Raw genomic sequence first — 15,797 nt, 5'->3', positions numbered from 1 at the left:
GACCCTCCCTCCCTCTAATTCCTCCTCTTTCTATCACCCTGACCCTCCCTCTCTCTAATTCCTCTTCTTTCTATCACCCTGACCCCCCCTCCCTCTAATTCCTCCTCTTTCTATCACCCTGACCCTCCCTCCCTCTAATTCCTCCTCTTTCTATCACCCTGACCCTCCCTCCCTCTCTCTCATTCCTCCTCTTTCAATCACCCTGACCCTCCCTCCCACTAATTCCTCCTCTTTCTATCACCCTGACCCTCCCTCTCATTCCTCCTCTTTCTATCACCCTGACTCTCCCTCCTGTTCCTCCTCTTTCTCTTCCTGCTGAGGAGGACTAAAGCCAAGAGGAACATTAAATGGTGATTCACTGAAGTAATATGATAGTGTAAATCTCCAGTTGATCCATCGATATTAGACCTCCAGTTGATCCATCGATATAAAACCTCCAGTTGATCCATCGATATAAAACCTCCAGTTGACCCATCGATATTAAACCTCCAGTTGATCCATCGATATAAAACCTCCAGTTGATCCATCGATATTAAACCTCCAGTTGATCCATCGATATTAAACCTCCAGTTGATCCATCGATATTAAACCTCCAGTTGATCCATCGATATTAGACTTCCAGTTGATGCATCGATATTAGACCTCCAGTTGATCCATCGATATTAGACCTCCAGTTGATCCATCGATATTAGACCTCCAGTTGATCCATCGATATTAGACCGCCAGTTGATCCATCGATATTAGACCGCCAGTTGATCCATCGATATTAGACCGCCAGTTGATCCATCGATATTAGACCTCCAGTTGATCCATCAATATTAGACCTCCAGTTGATCCATCGATATGAGACCTCCAGTTGATCCAATGTCATGACTGTAAATTCTGAATTCATGTAATTATTGTTGCGTAATGTCAGCGTTCTTCATTTCTAGTTGTCAAAGGTCAAATATGTGTGTGGTGTGGTCTGGTGTGGCTCAGTTGGTAGAGCATGGTGCTTGCAACGCCAGGGTTGTTGGTTTGATTCCTACGTGGAACCAGTATGGAAATGTATGCTCTCACCACTGTAAGTTGCTCTGGATAAGAGCGTCTGCTAAATGACTCAAATGTAAGTATGTGTTCAAGGCTAGCAGTGCTTTTAGTCATCAACTGATGAGAACCAGCATCATGTGTCATATTGGGAAAATGACTGTAGTGCTTGTGTGTCAAACTGGGGATTTTTTTCAGTTGGACCAAGATATTATGATATTCAAGGCTGCAATGATTTTCCAGTGGACAGGGTTGGTTTTAACCAAATTAATCTGGAGGAGACGGAGGGAGAGATGAAAGGGAGGGATGGTTGTAGCGACAGAGGGAGAGATGGAGTGTGGATGGAGGGAGAGATGGAAGGAGGGACAGGGGGAGAGACGGAGGGGGTATGGAGGGAGAAATAGATTTTTTTTTTTTTTTTTTATTTAACCTTTATTTAACCAGGTAGGCAAGTTGAGAACAAGTTCTCATTTACAATTGCGACCTGGCCAAGATAAAGCAAAGCAGTTAGACTCATACAACAACACAGAGTTACACATGGAGTAAAACAAACATACAGTCAATAATACAGTAGAAAATTAAGTCTATATACAATGTGAGCAAATGAGGTGAGATAAGAGAGGTAAAGGCAAAAAAGGCCATGGTGGCAAAGTAAATACAATATTGCAAGTAAAACACTGGAATGGTAGATTTGTAGTGGAAGAAAGTGCAACGTAGAAATCGAAATAATAGGGTGCAAAGGAGCAAAATAAATAAAATAAATACAGTAGGGGAAGAGGTAGTTGTTTGGACTAAATTATAGATGGGCTATGTACAGGTGCAGTGATCTGTGGCATGCTCTGACAGCTGGTACTTAAAGCTAGTGAGGAAGATAAGTGCTTCCAGTTTCAGGGATTTTTGAAGTTCGTTCCAGTCATTGGCAGCAGAGAACTGGAAGGAGAGACGGCCAAAGGAGGAATTGGCTTTGGGGGTGACCAGAGAGATATACCTGCTGGAGCGCGTGGTACAGGTGGGTGCTGCTATGGTGACCAGTGAGCTGAGATAAGGGGGGACTTTACCTAGCAGGGTCTTGTAGATGACCTGGAGCCAGTGGGTTTGGCGACGAGTATGAAGCAAGGGCCAGCCAACGAGAGCGTACAGGTCGCAGTGGTGGGTAGTATATGGGGCTTTGGTGACAAAACGGATGGCACTGTGATCGACTGCATCCAGATTATCGAGTAGGGTATTAGGGACTATTTTGTAAATGACATCGCTAAAAGTAGTGATGGAAATTTCACAATTCTTTACCTAGGCAGTTTTACATATTTTAAGCGGCCATTCTACACAATGGAGATTAAAAGTTGGGTTCACAGAAATTGAACAGTTCCCAAGTACAGTAAATTGACATGAGTGAAGGATGCTTTGTTGCGAAATAGGAAGCCAATTCTAGATTTAACTTTGGATTGGAGATGTTTGATGTGAGTCTGGAAGGACAGCTTACAGTCTAACCAGACACCTAGGTATTTGAGGTTGTCCACATATTCTAAGTAAGAACCGTCCAGAGTAGTGATGGAGGTGGATCAGACTCACCAGCAAGAGCGACATCATTGATGTATACAGAGAAAAGAGTTGGCCCAAGAATTGAACCCTGTGGCACCACCATAGAGACTACCAGAGGCCCGGACAACAGGCCATCCTATTTGACACATTGAACTCTATCAGAGAAGTAGTTGGTGAAACAGGCGAGGCAATCATTTGAGAAACCAAGGCTATTGAGTCTGCCGATGAGGATGTGGTGATTGACAGAGTCGAAAGCCTTGGGCAGGTCAATGAATACGGCAGCACAGTATTGTTTCTTATCGATGGCGGTTACGATATCGTTTAGGACCTTGAGCGTGGCTGAGGTGCACCCATGACCAGCTCTGAAACCAGATTGCATAACGGAGAAGGTGCGATTCGAAATGGTCGGTAATCTGTTTGTTGACTTGGCTTTCGAAGACCTTAGAAAGGCAGGGTAGGATAGATATAGGTCTGTAGCAGTTTGGGTCAAGAGTGTCTCCTCCTTTGAAGAGGGGGATGACAGCAGCTGCTTTCCAACCTTTTGGAATCTCAGATGACACGAAAGAGAGGTTGAACAGGCTAGTAATAGGGGTTGCAACAATTTCGGCAGATAATTTTAGAAAGAAAGGGTCCAGATTGTCTAGCCTGGCTGATTTGTTGGGGTCCAGATTTTGCCGCTCTTTCAGAACATCAGCTGACTGGATTTGGGAGAAGGAGAAATGAGAAAGGCTTGGGCGAGTAGCTGTGGGGGGTGCAGTGCTGTTGACCGCGGTAGGGGTAGCCAGGTGGAAAGCATGGCCAGCCGTAGAAAAATGCTTATTGAAATTCTCAATTATAGTGGATTTATTAGAGGTGACAGAGTTTCCTATCCTCAATGCAGTGGGCAGCTGGGAGGAGGTGTTCTTATTCTCCATGGACTTTACAGTGTCCCAGAACTTTTTTGAGTTTGTGTTGCAGGAAGCAAATTTCTGCTTGAAAAAGCTAGCCTTGGCTTTTGTAACTGCCTGTGTATATTGGTTTCTAACTTCCCTGAAAAGTTGCATATCACGGGGTTTGTTCGATGCTAATACAGAACGCCACAGGATGTTTTTGTGTTGGTTAAGGGCAGTCAGGTCTGGAGAGAACCAAGGGCTATATCTGTTCCTGGTTCTAAATTTCTTGAATGGGGCATGCTTATTTAAGATGGTGAGGAAGGCATTTAAAAAAAAATAACCAGGCATCCTCTACTGACGGGATGAGGTCAATATCCATCCAGGATACCCGGGCCAGGTCGATTAGAAAGGCTTGCTCGCTGAAATGTTTCAGGGAGCGTTTGACAGTGATGAGTGGAGGTCATTTGACCGCAGACCCATTACGGATGCAGGCAATGAGGCAGTGATCGCTGAGATCTTGGTTGAAAACAGCAGAGGTGTATTTAGAGGGCAAATTGGTTAGGATGGTATCTATGAGGGTGCCTGTTTTTAAGGCTTTGAGGTGGTACCTGGTAGGTTCATTGATAATTTGTGTGAGATTGAGGGCATCAAGCTTAGATTGTAGGATGGCTGGGGTGTTAAGCATGTCCCAGTTTAGGTCACCTAGCAGCACGAGCTCTGAAGATAGATGGGAGGCAATCAGTTCACATATGGTGTCCAGAGCACAGCTGGGGGCAGAGGGTGGTCTATAGCAGGCGGCAACGGTGAGAGACTTGTTTTTAGAGAGAGGGATTTTTAAAAGCAGAAATTCAAATTGTTTGGGTACAGACCTGGATAGTAGAACAGAACTCTGCAGGCTATCCCTGTAGTAGATTGCAACACCGCCCCCTTTGGCCGTTCTATCTTGTCTGAATATGTTGTAGTTAGGGATGAAGATTTCAGAGTTTTTGGTGGACTTCCTAAGCCAGGATTCAGACACGGCTAGGACATCCGGGTTGGCAGAGTGTGCTAAAGCAGTGAATAAAACAAACTTAGGGAGAAGGCTTCTAATGTTAACATGCATGAAACCAAGGCTATTACGGTTACAGAAGTCATCAAAAGAGAGCGCCTGGGGAATAGTGAATAGTGAATCCAGGCCCTGCAGTGCCTAGCTCCACCTCTACATCACCAGAGGAACAGAGGAGGAGTAGGATAAGGGTACGGCTAAAAGCTATGAGAATTGGTCGTCTATGACGCCCAGAATAGAGAGTAAAAGGAGCAGGTTTCTGGGGACGATAAAATAGCTTCAAGGTATAATGTACAGACGAAGGTATGGTAGGATGTGAGTACAGTGGAGGTAAACCTAGGCATTGAGTGATGATGAGAGAGATATTGTCTCTAGAAACATCATTGAAACCAGAAGATGTCATAGCATGTGTGGGTGCTGGAACTGAAAGGTTGGATAAGGTATAATGAGCAGGGCTAGAGGATCTACAGTGAAATAAGCCAATAAACACTAACCAGAACAGCAATGGACAAGGCATATTGACATTAAGTAGAGGCATGCTTAGCCGAGTGATCATAAGGGTCCCGTGGGATTCAGACAGCTAGCCGGGCCATAAGTAGAAAGCTGGCAGAAAATGGAGGGAGCTCTGTTTTTAGCCACCTCGTACGTTTCCGTCTGTAGATTAGTGGGGTTCCATGTGGTGGGGGGACCAGTCCAATTGGCAAAATAGTTATAGTTATAGTGGGCCAAAAAAATTGTCCGATAGACCTATTCAGATAGCAGCCGATAAGACAGCTAACGATTAGCGGGCCGCAGATGGGTGTTCAGGTTACGTGGCGACGGAGGGGCCAGTTGGATAACTCCCTCGGGCAGATAACGTTGGTAGTCCAGTCGTGAAGGCCCGATGGGGCTCTGCATCGGCATTAAAACGGGTCCGGATAGGTGATAGTAGCCCAGGAGTGGCTGATGATACTCTTCAGCTGGCTAGCTCCGGAATAATTGATGTTAGCTCCGGGACCGACGTTAGCCAATAGTCACTCGGGTAGCAGCTAGCTAGCTGCAAGATCCAGGTGTAAATGTCCAGAGCCTGCGGTAGAAATCCGGGGATATGGAGAGAAAATAGGTCCGGTATGCTCTGGTCTGAGTCGCGCTGTACAAAACTGCCGATAGCTTTTCGAGCTAAGGGATAGCTGATGACCGCCAACCGTGGCTAGCTGAACTCCAACATTAGCCAGTGAACTGGCCAGCCTCTGGCTAACCTCTGGCTAGCTTCTGTTGTGGATTTCAGATTTGACGTAAATAATACATTTTTTTTTAAATTGGTGAGGCAAGAGAGTGTTTTGAGGTTGAGTTTTTAGAGAAAAATATATAAAAAGATATGCGAAGAAAATATGTAAATATATATATATACATCGGACACGACAAGACAAAGGACAAAGACGTCTGACAGCTACGCCATCTTGGATTATAAGTAAGATGGAGGATGGATTGAGGGATAGTTTCAGAAATAGTCTCGGAAGTCCCAGACCTAGGGCCAAAGCGTATGTCAGAACACTGTTCATGTGGGAGGCAACCAGTCTGCCTAGGGAGACTAAGAAAGAGCTGGAGGGAGGGAGGGATAGGGTTCACCCAGGACTAAGGAACATTCTTAGAGACCAGACTAGACCACATGACTGGAGCAGACATTATCATGACAGAGACCAGACTAGACCACATGACTGGAGCAGACATTATCATGACAGAGACCAGACTAGACCACATGACTGGAGCAGACATTATCATGACAGAGACCAGACTGGACCACATGACTGGAGCAGACATTATCATGACAGAGACCAGACTAGACCACAAGACTGGAGCAGACATTATCATGACAGAGACCAGACTGGACCACAAGACTGGAGCAGACATTATCATGACAGAGACCAAACTGGACCACAAGACTGGAGCAGACATTATCATGACAGAGACCAAACTGGACCACAAGACTGGAGCAGACATTATCATGACAGAGACCAGACTGGACCACATGACTGGAGCAGACATTATCATGACAGAGACCAGACTAGACCACATGACTGGAGCAGACATTATCATGACAGAGACCAGACTAGACCACATGACTGGAGCAGACATTATCATGACAGACCAGACTAGACCACATGACTGGAGCAGACATTATCATGACAGAGACCAGACTGGACCACAAGACTGGAGCAGACATTATCATGACAGACCAGACTAGACCACATGACTGGAGCAGACATTATCATGACAGACCAGACTAGACCACATGACTGGAGCAGACATTATCATGACAGAGACCAGACTGGACCACAAGACTGGAGCAGACATTATCATGACAGAGACCAGACTGGACCACAAGACTGGAGCAGACATTATCATGACAGAGACCAGACTGGACCACAAGACTGGAGCAGACATTATCATGACACAAGAGCACAGATGAGACGGCACAAAGAATGGACTCATTATTCCCACATCAAAGACAGTACCAAGAGTTCTCAGTTCTCAGTACTCTGAATCTCATGTTCGTTTGAATCAATTAGCCTGATAGGTACTCCTGTAAGCTTTGGTCTGTCTTGGAGAGTTGGATTGAAGAGCTGGAAGATGGTCATTCAGATCATGTGTTTCTGACCACATTATTGTAAGAGCCTGTACACATAGCCACCTGTCACAGTCTGGGTAACCTCGTGACCTTTTCCCAGGCTAATTGTGGTTAGCACATATACATAAGCCTGTAACACCAACTAACAAGTCTGGCCGACTGGGGAGTGAACTGATTTGTAGTTTTTTAGTTTGAAGCTTTGGTCCACCAGACGTTCCCAGCATTGGGAGGAAGTGTCTGCTGAACGACGTTACAGAGTGGGTTTCAGCAGCTGTGTTTTAGTGGAAACGAACAGCGTCCTGTCCTCTTTTTGCAGACTATTGTTCCATGTTCAGTGATAATGCAATGATGATGCTAATTAGGGTGATCTGATATGCTAGTAAGTCCATTGTATGTTTTTGGTGTGTGTGTGTGTATTTTGATTGAACATTGTTTTCCTGTCTCTCCAGGTGTGGTGTGTGTGTAGTGTGGTGTGTGTTTGTGTGTGTATTGTGATTGAACATTGTTTTCATGTCTCTCAAGGTGTGTGTGGTGTGTGTGTGTGTGTGTGTGTATTGTGATTGAACGTTGTTTTCCTGTCTCTCCAGGTGTGTGTGGTGTGGTGTGTGTGTGTGTGTGTGTATTGTGATTGAACATTGTTTTCCTGTCTCTCCAGGTCCACTATGCAGCGTGCTCGTGGAACGCTTTGGTTGCCGGGTAACGGTGATGGTGGGAGGGGTTCTGAGTGGACTAGGCATGGTGGTCAGCGCCCTGGCCAGAACCATCACAGAACTCTACATCACCAGCATCATCGCAGGTCAGAGGGCGCGCACACACACACACACACACACACACACACACACACACACACACACACACACACACACACACACACACACACACACACACACACACACACTATAAACCGTCTCTCCTTCTTTCTATGGGGCATTATGTGTCATCCTCATCAGTTCCTCTCTCCTCCACATACAGGGTTGGGGTTCTGCCTGTCCTTCCAGCCCTCTGTGACCATGATGGGCCACTACTTTTTGAGGCGGCGGGCGTTTGCCAATGCCCTGTCGTCCACCGGCACGGCCCTGGGCCTCAGCACCTTACCCCTGCTGGCCAACTTCCTGCTGGGCCAGTTTGGCTGGAGAGGCAGCTTCCTGGTCCTGGGAGGGCTGCTGTTGAACTGCTGCGTGTGTGGGGCTGTCATGAGGCCCCTGGGGGCCAAACACAGTGGAGCCCAGAGGACACTCACTAACAAGGCTGCCCAGGGGCTCAGCAAGCAACCAATCAAAGGTCCTCTCAAACAGGAGAAGGAGGGACTTAAGGCAAGACTTAGGACAGCGCTCAGTGACCTTGTCGTGTTCCTACGGAGACACATGGCCTTTGATCTGTTGGTCAGTAACCCTCGTTACCGTGCCTATGCCCTGGGAGTGACGTGGATGATGTTGGGGTTTGTAGTTCCCCTGGTCTACCTGGTGCCCTATGCTACAGCCAATGGTATGGAACAGGACCGAGCCGCGTTACTGATGGCCATACTGGGCCTAGTTAACATTGCTGTGAGACCCGTGGCGGCTGTCTTCTTCGGCCTGCCGCGCTTCAGGTACTGTAGCCTGGATGTTAGAGGTTAGGAGTGGGTCAGCAACTGGACCGGAGGGTTGCTGGTTCGAATCCAAAGCAAGAAAACATTTAATAAAAAATTATGTGATCTGAAAATGAAAATGGATAATAAATTGGTCTTCTCTTCCTTCTCCTCCTCTTCTCTTCCTTCTCCTCTCAGGGGCAGTGGCTGTTTTGTGTATGTGTTTGCGGTAGCCCTCCTGGTCAACGGGCTGAGTAACAGTATCTGTGGTGCGGCTGCCACCTTCCCCGTGCTCCTGATCTACGTGGTCATCTTTGGTCTGTCCATGTCTGTGATTGGCTCTCTGCTCTTCACGGTGCTGATGGAAACGGTGGAGATGAGCCGGTTCCCCTCTGCCCTGGGTCTCATCAGTATGTTAGAGAGTGGAACACTGCTGATTGGACCGCCGCTCGCAGGTACTGTGTGTATTGCGCCTGTCACGATTGTACTACTACACATTTTCCCATGGGACAAAGATAAACATTTTCAGTTTTACAGCTAATTTTCTTTTTACATGGCTTATGACATGGTAATATGCTATCTGGGGAGTGGGGAGGAGGGGTTAAGGTTTATTATATTATAATTAAGTCTATGATTTGATATTTGATAGAGCAGTCTGACTGAGTGGTGGTAGGCAGCAGCAGGCTTGTAATAGTCAAAGGTATATGGTTTAGAGAGAAATAGTCGACGCGTCATAATTCCTGTAATAACTTGCGGCTGAACTTGAAAGGGGTTCCTTCGTTATTTTACCGTTCATGTCTTCCATAGAGAATGTCTTGATCTACTTCAAATAAGGTCTGTGTTTTGTGCTTAAACCACCTCGGCGTTTTGATACCCGTGTAAATCTCACTAGGTAACGTTTGTCAACATATTTTCATAAATCCACTCTACAAAACAAATGTTCTTCGCTTATATTGATCAGAGTTATATCCTATGGATATCTACACAGTTATAAAATTGGCAAGGTGGTGTAAGCCTAAACCAAACACAGACCTTATTTTAAGTTAATCTAAAAATATCCTATGGAATAAATGAAGGAACCGCTTTTCAGATTTTGCTAGGTGTCATGGGAATTGTGACTCGCACTTTGGTAGTCAATTCTTACCATGCCCATTATTAAAATAGGATTTCCTGCATATAGAAATTACAGTTTTTGTTTTCAGCATTCATCACAGGTAACTTAAACTCTATTTTTATTATTCAAACAGTTGAGAGTATTTGTCTCCTAAGCAGACTCTTCAGTATCGTTGTCACTTCAGAGCTGTGTGTGTGTGTGTGTGTGTGTGTGTGTATATATATATATATATATATATAAAAATATACATAAAAAAAGCATAATAATAATCGGCCGATTAATCGGTAGCACGGGGTTTGACCCTCCAATAATCGGTATCGGTATCGGCAGTGAAAATCATAATCGGTCGACCTCTACTGGGGAGGCTATGAGTTATGCCCAGTATAAACCTGTCATGTTATATGAGGACTGGGGAGGCTATGAGTTATGCCCAATATAAACCTGTTATGTTATGTGAGGACTGGGGAGGGTATGAGTTATGCCCAGTATAAACCTGTTATGTTATATGAGGACTGGGGAGGCTGTGAGTTATGCCCAGTATAAACCTGTTATGTTATGTGAGGACTGGGGAGGGTATGAGTTATGCCCAGGATAAACCTGTATGTGAGGACTGGGGAGGGTATGAGTTATGCCCAGGATAAACCTGTATGTGAGGACTGGGGAGGGTATGAGTTATGCCCAGTACAAACCTGTTATATGAGGACTGGGAGGGTATGCGTTATGCCCAGTATAAACCTGTTATATGAGGACTGGGAGGGTATGAGTTATGCCCAGTATAAACATGTTATATGAGGACTGGGGAGGGTATGCGTTATGCCCAGTATAAACCTGTTATATGAGGACTGGGGAGGGTATGAGTTATGCCCAGTATAAACATGTTATATGAGGACTGGGGAGGGTATGAGTTATGCCCAGTATAAACCTGTTATATGAGGACTGGGGAGGGTATGAGTTATGCCCAGTATAAACCTGTTATATGAGGACTGGGGAGGGTATGAGTTATGCCCAGTATAAACCTGTTATGTTATATGAGGACTGGGGAGGGTATGAGTTATGCCCAGTATAAACATGTTATATGAGGACTGGGGAGGGTATGAGTTATGCCCAGTACAAACCTGTTATATGAGGACTGGGGAGGGTATGAGTTATGGCCAGTATAAACCTGTTATATGAGGACTGGGGAGGGTATGAGTTATGCCCAGTATAAACCTGTTATATGAGGACTGGGGAGGGTATGAGTTATGGCCAGTATAAACATGTTATATGAGGACTGGGGAGGGTATGAGTTATGCCCAGTATAAACATGTTATGTTATATGAGGACTGGGGAGGGTATGAGTTATGCCCAGTATAAACATGTTATATGAGGACTGGGGAGGGTATGAGTTATGCCCAGTATAAACATGTTATATGAGGACTGGGGAGGGTATGAGTTATGCCCAGTATAAACATGTTATATGAGGACTGGGGAGGCTATGAGTTATGCCCAGTATAAACCTGTTATGTTATATGAGGACTGGGGAAGCTATGAGTTTTGTCACACAGGGAAATGGAATGTTCTTTCCACTGGATTCCCATGTCTAGCTGGGGATGTGAATGGGTCATGTGCCCTGGTTTCCACAATGTGTGTGTGTGTGTGTGTTTGAATATGCTAGAGAGAGAGAGAGAGAATTTATGCATGCGAGCATGTACTTGCATGTGTGTTCAGGGCAGAGGGCGTGGCCTAGTGTACCGCTGCTGAACTCCTAAGGTGGTCTCTGGTTTCCAGCGCCATGGCAACTCTAATGTCAACGCCTGGTAGTAGCCGACTAGCCCTGTGCTCACTGGGTCCTGGCAGAGCTGTACTGAACTAGGATCCAGTTCAGAGGAATGTGTTATTAGGACACACACTGACGAGCTTAAATATAGCTGTTCTTTCACTGTTATAGCACCACATGTGGTTGTTGATACAAGCCTTCTAGGAAATGCTTATGAACTGTTTTGTGTGGTTATGAACGTGTTATGACATGGTAATGTCGGTACCCTTCAAATGAAGTGTTACCCAAGTCTTTTCTAACGCTGTGCCTGTTGCCATGTCCCTCTCTTCCAGGCATGTTGGTGGACAGTACAGGACACTACTCTTATGTGTTCTATGCCTGCAGTGGGACTGTCTCCTCCTCTGGCCTCTTCCTCATCGGAGCGTTCTACTATCTGGACAGACAGAAGAAGAGGGAAGAGAAGAAGAGAGCAGGTCCTCCTGCTGCGTACCAACAGAAGCCTGCCATCAGCCTAGTCCCTGACTGCCAGTACAGCCATGTTCCTTCTACACAGGGAGGGAAGCCTGCCATCAGCCTAGTCCCTGACTGCCAGTACAGCCATGTTCCTTCTACACAGGGAGGGAAGCCTGCCATCAGCCTAGTCCCTGACTGCCAGTACAGCCATGTTCCTTCTACACAGGGAGGGAGAGCAGCGGACACTGTTCGTGTCACCAACGTGTGACGTACTAATATGCACGTGTGTGACCCAGTAAGACAAACTGTCTAGCTGCCTGCCATAGAATTACATCTAGAATCAGAATGAAGTAAGGAGGTAGCCTTCCACGAGCCTTGGCCTGTAGGAGCTGCAGCATATCACTGTGTATATCATATGCTCACTGTGTAATGCCTCACTATGATGAATCAATGAAGGATAGGATCTCTGTGGTGCCTGCTGTCTGCTGCCTTCAGAGGGAAGAACTGGGAGGTTACACATACACTACAGTTATCATCACTGTGATTCTATGTGTGTACGTACGTATCCAGGCATTCACAACACAGAGTTTGTCTGGATTTGGAAGTCACACTCTGTCACATGCGCTCTCTCTCTCTCGCTCTCTCTCTCTCTCTCTCTCTCTCTCAACAGTATACACTATTATCTTTATTTCAATAAATATCTTCTGTTTCATCACAGACACACGAGGCTGAATGACACAACATCCCTGTTTCATTCAGACCCTGAATGACAGTGCTGTAAAAGCTGACCAAGCAGTCTAGTAGACGCTACAGTAGAACTGTATAACATACGGCCCACTAGTAGACGCTACAGTAGGACTGTCTGACATACGGCCCACTAGTAGACGCTACAGTAGAACTGTATAATATACGGCCCACTAGTAGACGCTACAGTAGAACTGTATAACATACGGCCCACTAGTAGACGCTACAGTAGAACTGTATAACATACGGCCCACTAGTAGACGCTACAGTAGAACTGTATAATATACGGCTCACTAGTGGACGCTACAGTAGAACTGTATAACATACGGCCCACTAGTAGACGCTACAGTAGGACTGTATAACATACGGCCCACTAGTAGACGCTACAGTAGAACTGTATAATATACGGCCCACTAGTAGACGCTAGAGTAGGACTGTCTGACATACGGCCCACTAGTAGACGCTACAGTAGAACTGTATAATATACGGCCCACTAGTAGACACTACAGTAGAACTGTATAACATACGGCCCACTAGTAGACGCTACAGTAGAACTGTATAACATACGGCCCATTAGTAGACGCTACAGTAGAACTGTATAATATACGGCCCACTAGTAGACGCTACAGTAGAACTGTATAACATACGGCCCACTAGTAGACGCTACAGTAGGACTGTATAACATATGGCCCACTAGTAGACGCTACAGTAGAACTGTATAACATACGGCCCACTAGTAGACGCTACAGTAGGACTGTCTGACATACGGCCCACTAGTAGACGCTACAGTAGAACTGTATAATATACGGCCCACTAGTAGACGCTACAGTAGAACTGTATAACATACGGCCCACTAGTAGACGCTACAGTAGGACTGTATAACATACGGCCCACTAGTAGACGCTACAGTAGAACTGTATAACATACGGCCCACTAGTAGACGCTACAGTAGAACTGTATAATATACGGCCCACTAGTGGACGCTACAGTAGAACTGTATAACATACGGCCCACTAGTAGACGCTACAGTAGAACTGTATAACATACGGCCCACTAGTAGACGCTACAGTAGGACTGTATAACATACGGCCCAGTAGTAGACGCTACAGTAGAACTGTATAACGTACGGCCCACTAGTAGACGCTACAGTATAACTGTCTGACATACGGCCCACTAGTAGACGCTACAGTAGGACTGTCTGACATACGGCCCACTAGTAGACGCTACAGTAGGACTGTATAACATACGGCCCAGTAGTAGACGCTACAGTAGAACTGTATAACGTACGGCCCACTAGTAGACGCTACAGTATAACTGTCTGACATACGGCCCACTAGTAGACGCTACAGTAGGACTGTCTGACATACGGCCCACTAGTAGACGCTACAGTAGGACTGTATAACATATGGCCCACTAGTAGACGCTACAGTAGAACTGTATAACATACGGCCCACTAGTAGACGCTACAGTAGGACTGTATAACATACGGCCCACTAGTAGACGCTACAGTAGAACTGTATAACATACGGCCCACTAGTAGACGCTACAGTAGGACTGTATAACATACGGCCCACTAGTAGACGCTACAGTAGAACTGTATAACATGCGTTCCACTAGTAGACACAAATAAATATTTGAATTTGTTAAATCTTTTGACTAACAACGATCTCAATCGACATTTTAAATGATTAAAACCAAATTATAACTATTTAGAAATTATAATGGACCTAAATATAGTCTCTTCACTCTGTCCAGCTTGCTAACAGTCATCATAATGAAAGCTACATTTATAGTCTCTTCACTCTGTCCAGCTAGCTAACAGTCATCATAATGAAAGCTACATTTATAGTCTCTTCACTCTGTCCAGCTAGCTAACAGTCATCATAATGAAAGCTACATTTATAGTCTCTTCACTCTGTCCAGCTTGCTAACAGTCATCATAATGAAAGCTACATTTATAGTCTCTTCACTCTGTCCAGCTTGCTAACAGTCATCATAATGAAAGCTACATTTATAGTCTCTTCACTCTGTCCAGCTTGCTAACAGTCATCATAATGAAAGCTACATTTATAGTCTCTTCACTCTGTCTAGCTAGCTTAGTCATCATAATGAAAGCTACATTTATAGTCTCTTCACTCTGTCCAGCAATAACAGTCATCAAAATGATAGCTCGACAGCCAAGGAGCATCAAAAATTCGAAAACCAATGGATAGACATTTTGCAAATTTTTGCAAATTTTGACGCCAAGACAGTATATACACATTTTAAGTGCGGCACTCCGGACCTTGGTGAAGACTGAATGCGGCCCGCAGGGCAAAGTGAGTTGGACCACCCTGTGCTAGAGCAGTGTTACTCATGAATTGCGGCAATTGTACTGCCAATAACATGGGCAACCTAACTTTTTAGTGCTTTAACTCTTTGGCTTTAGGAGGAGATTATGGTTGTTTGTACACTGTCACCGTGACAACACTGAGTATGGCTATGAATGTATTCCTGCACCTTTTTGAATATCCTCTGTGACTTCTTAGATGCCTTGATATAACTGAGAATGAAACAATAGCCTTATGTATGAAAGGATATACAAATATTTTGTATTTTAGTCAACTTATTTCTGAAGATTTAATATTGAATGTTTACAGAATATTAAACATTTTCTATAAAAGTAAGTTGATGTGTTCATGTGTCAGTCTTGTTTTATTATCACTGTATAATAATCTGAATTTGAGGACGGATCGGATTGAATAGGTCTTCAACTTTAATACAACTGTTCTTATTAATACAGCTCTTATGTCATTCACTTCCTGCTACTGTCTCGTTTCCTTCCACTCACCTTTACACTCACCTTTATCGCCACCTTGTGGAATGTGTGATGTACAGTTGTTTTAATAATCATCATGACAGCCAAATGACAGTTTTGAAAAATTACCCATGAAGCCTATTTGTCAAATTTGGTGTACTTTTTAAGATATTGTCAACTCTGCCACACACTTTATAAGACGTGCCTCCATTAGCGTGTCCTGTCACTCACAACCTATATTCTTGTCATGTCTTATCTGAGTCTTTTTTAACCTGA

The 15,797-nt window shown here is 44.9% G+C and overlaps 1 protein-coding gene across 3 annotated transcripts in view; it reads left to right on the top strand.

Annotated features, from left to right (window-relative positions):
- LOC106602045 (monocarboxylate transporter 6) overlaps nt 1–15,390 on the top strand; it is a 20,278-nt gene extending 4,888 nt beyond the window's left edge. For all 3 annotated transcript variants that reach the window (XM_045715788.1, XM_045715789.1, XM_045715787.1), the window contains 4 exons: nt 7,746–7,886; nt 8,063–8,678; nt 8,856–9,112; nt 11,860–15,390. In XM_045715788.1, coding sequence (XP_045571744.1) covers nt 7,746–7,886; nt 8,063–8,678; nt 8,856–9,112; nt 11,860–12,248 — 1,403 coding nt within the window. In that variant the 3' untranslated portion in view covers nt 12,249–15,390. The remainder of the gene's footprint in view (nt 1–7,745; nt 7,887–8,062; nt 8,679–8,855; nt 9,113–11,859) is intronic.
- The last annotated feature ends 407 nt before the right edge of the window (nt 15,391–15,797 follow it).

The sequence above is a fragment of the Salmo salar genome, chromosome ssa03, assembly GCF_905237065.1.
Source record: "Salmo salar chromosome ssa03, Ssal_v3.1, whole genome shotgun sequence".
Taxonomy (NCBI): domain Eukaryota; kingdom Metazoa; phylum Chordata; class Actinopteri; order Salmoniformes; family Salmonidae; genus Salmo; species Salmo salar.
Note: the sequence above shows the minus strand (reverse complement) of the source record. Positions and strands in the feature narration are given on the sequence as shown.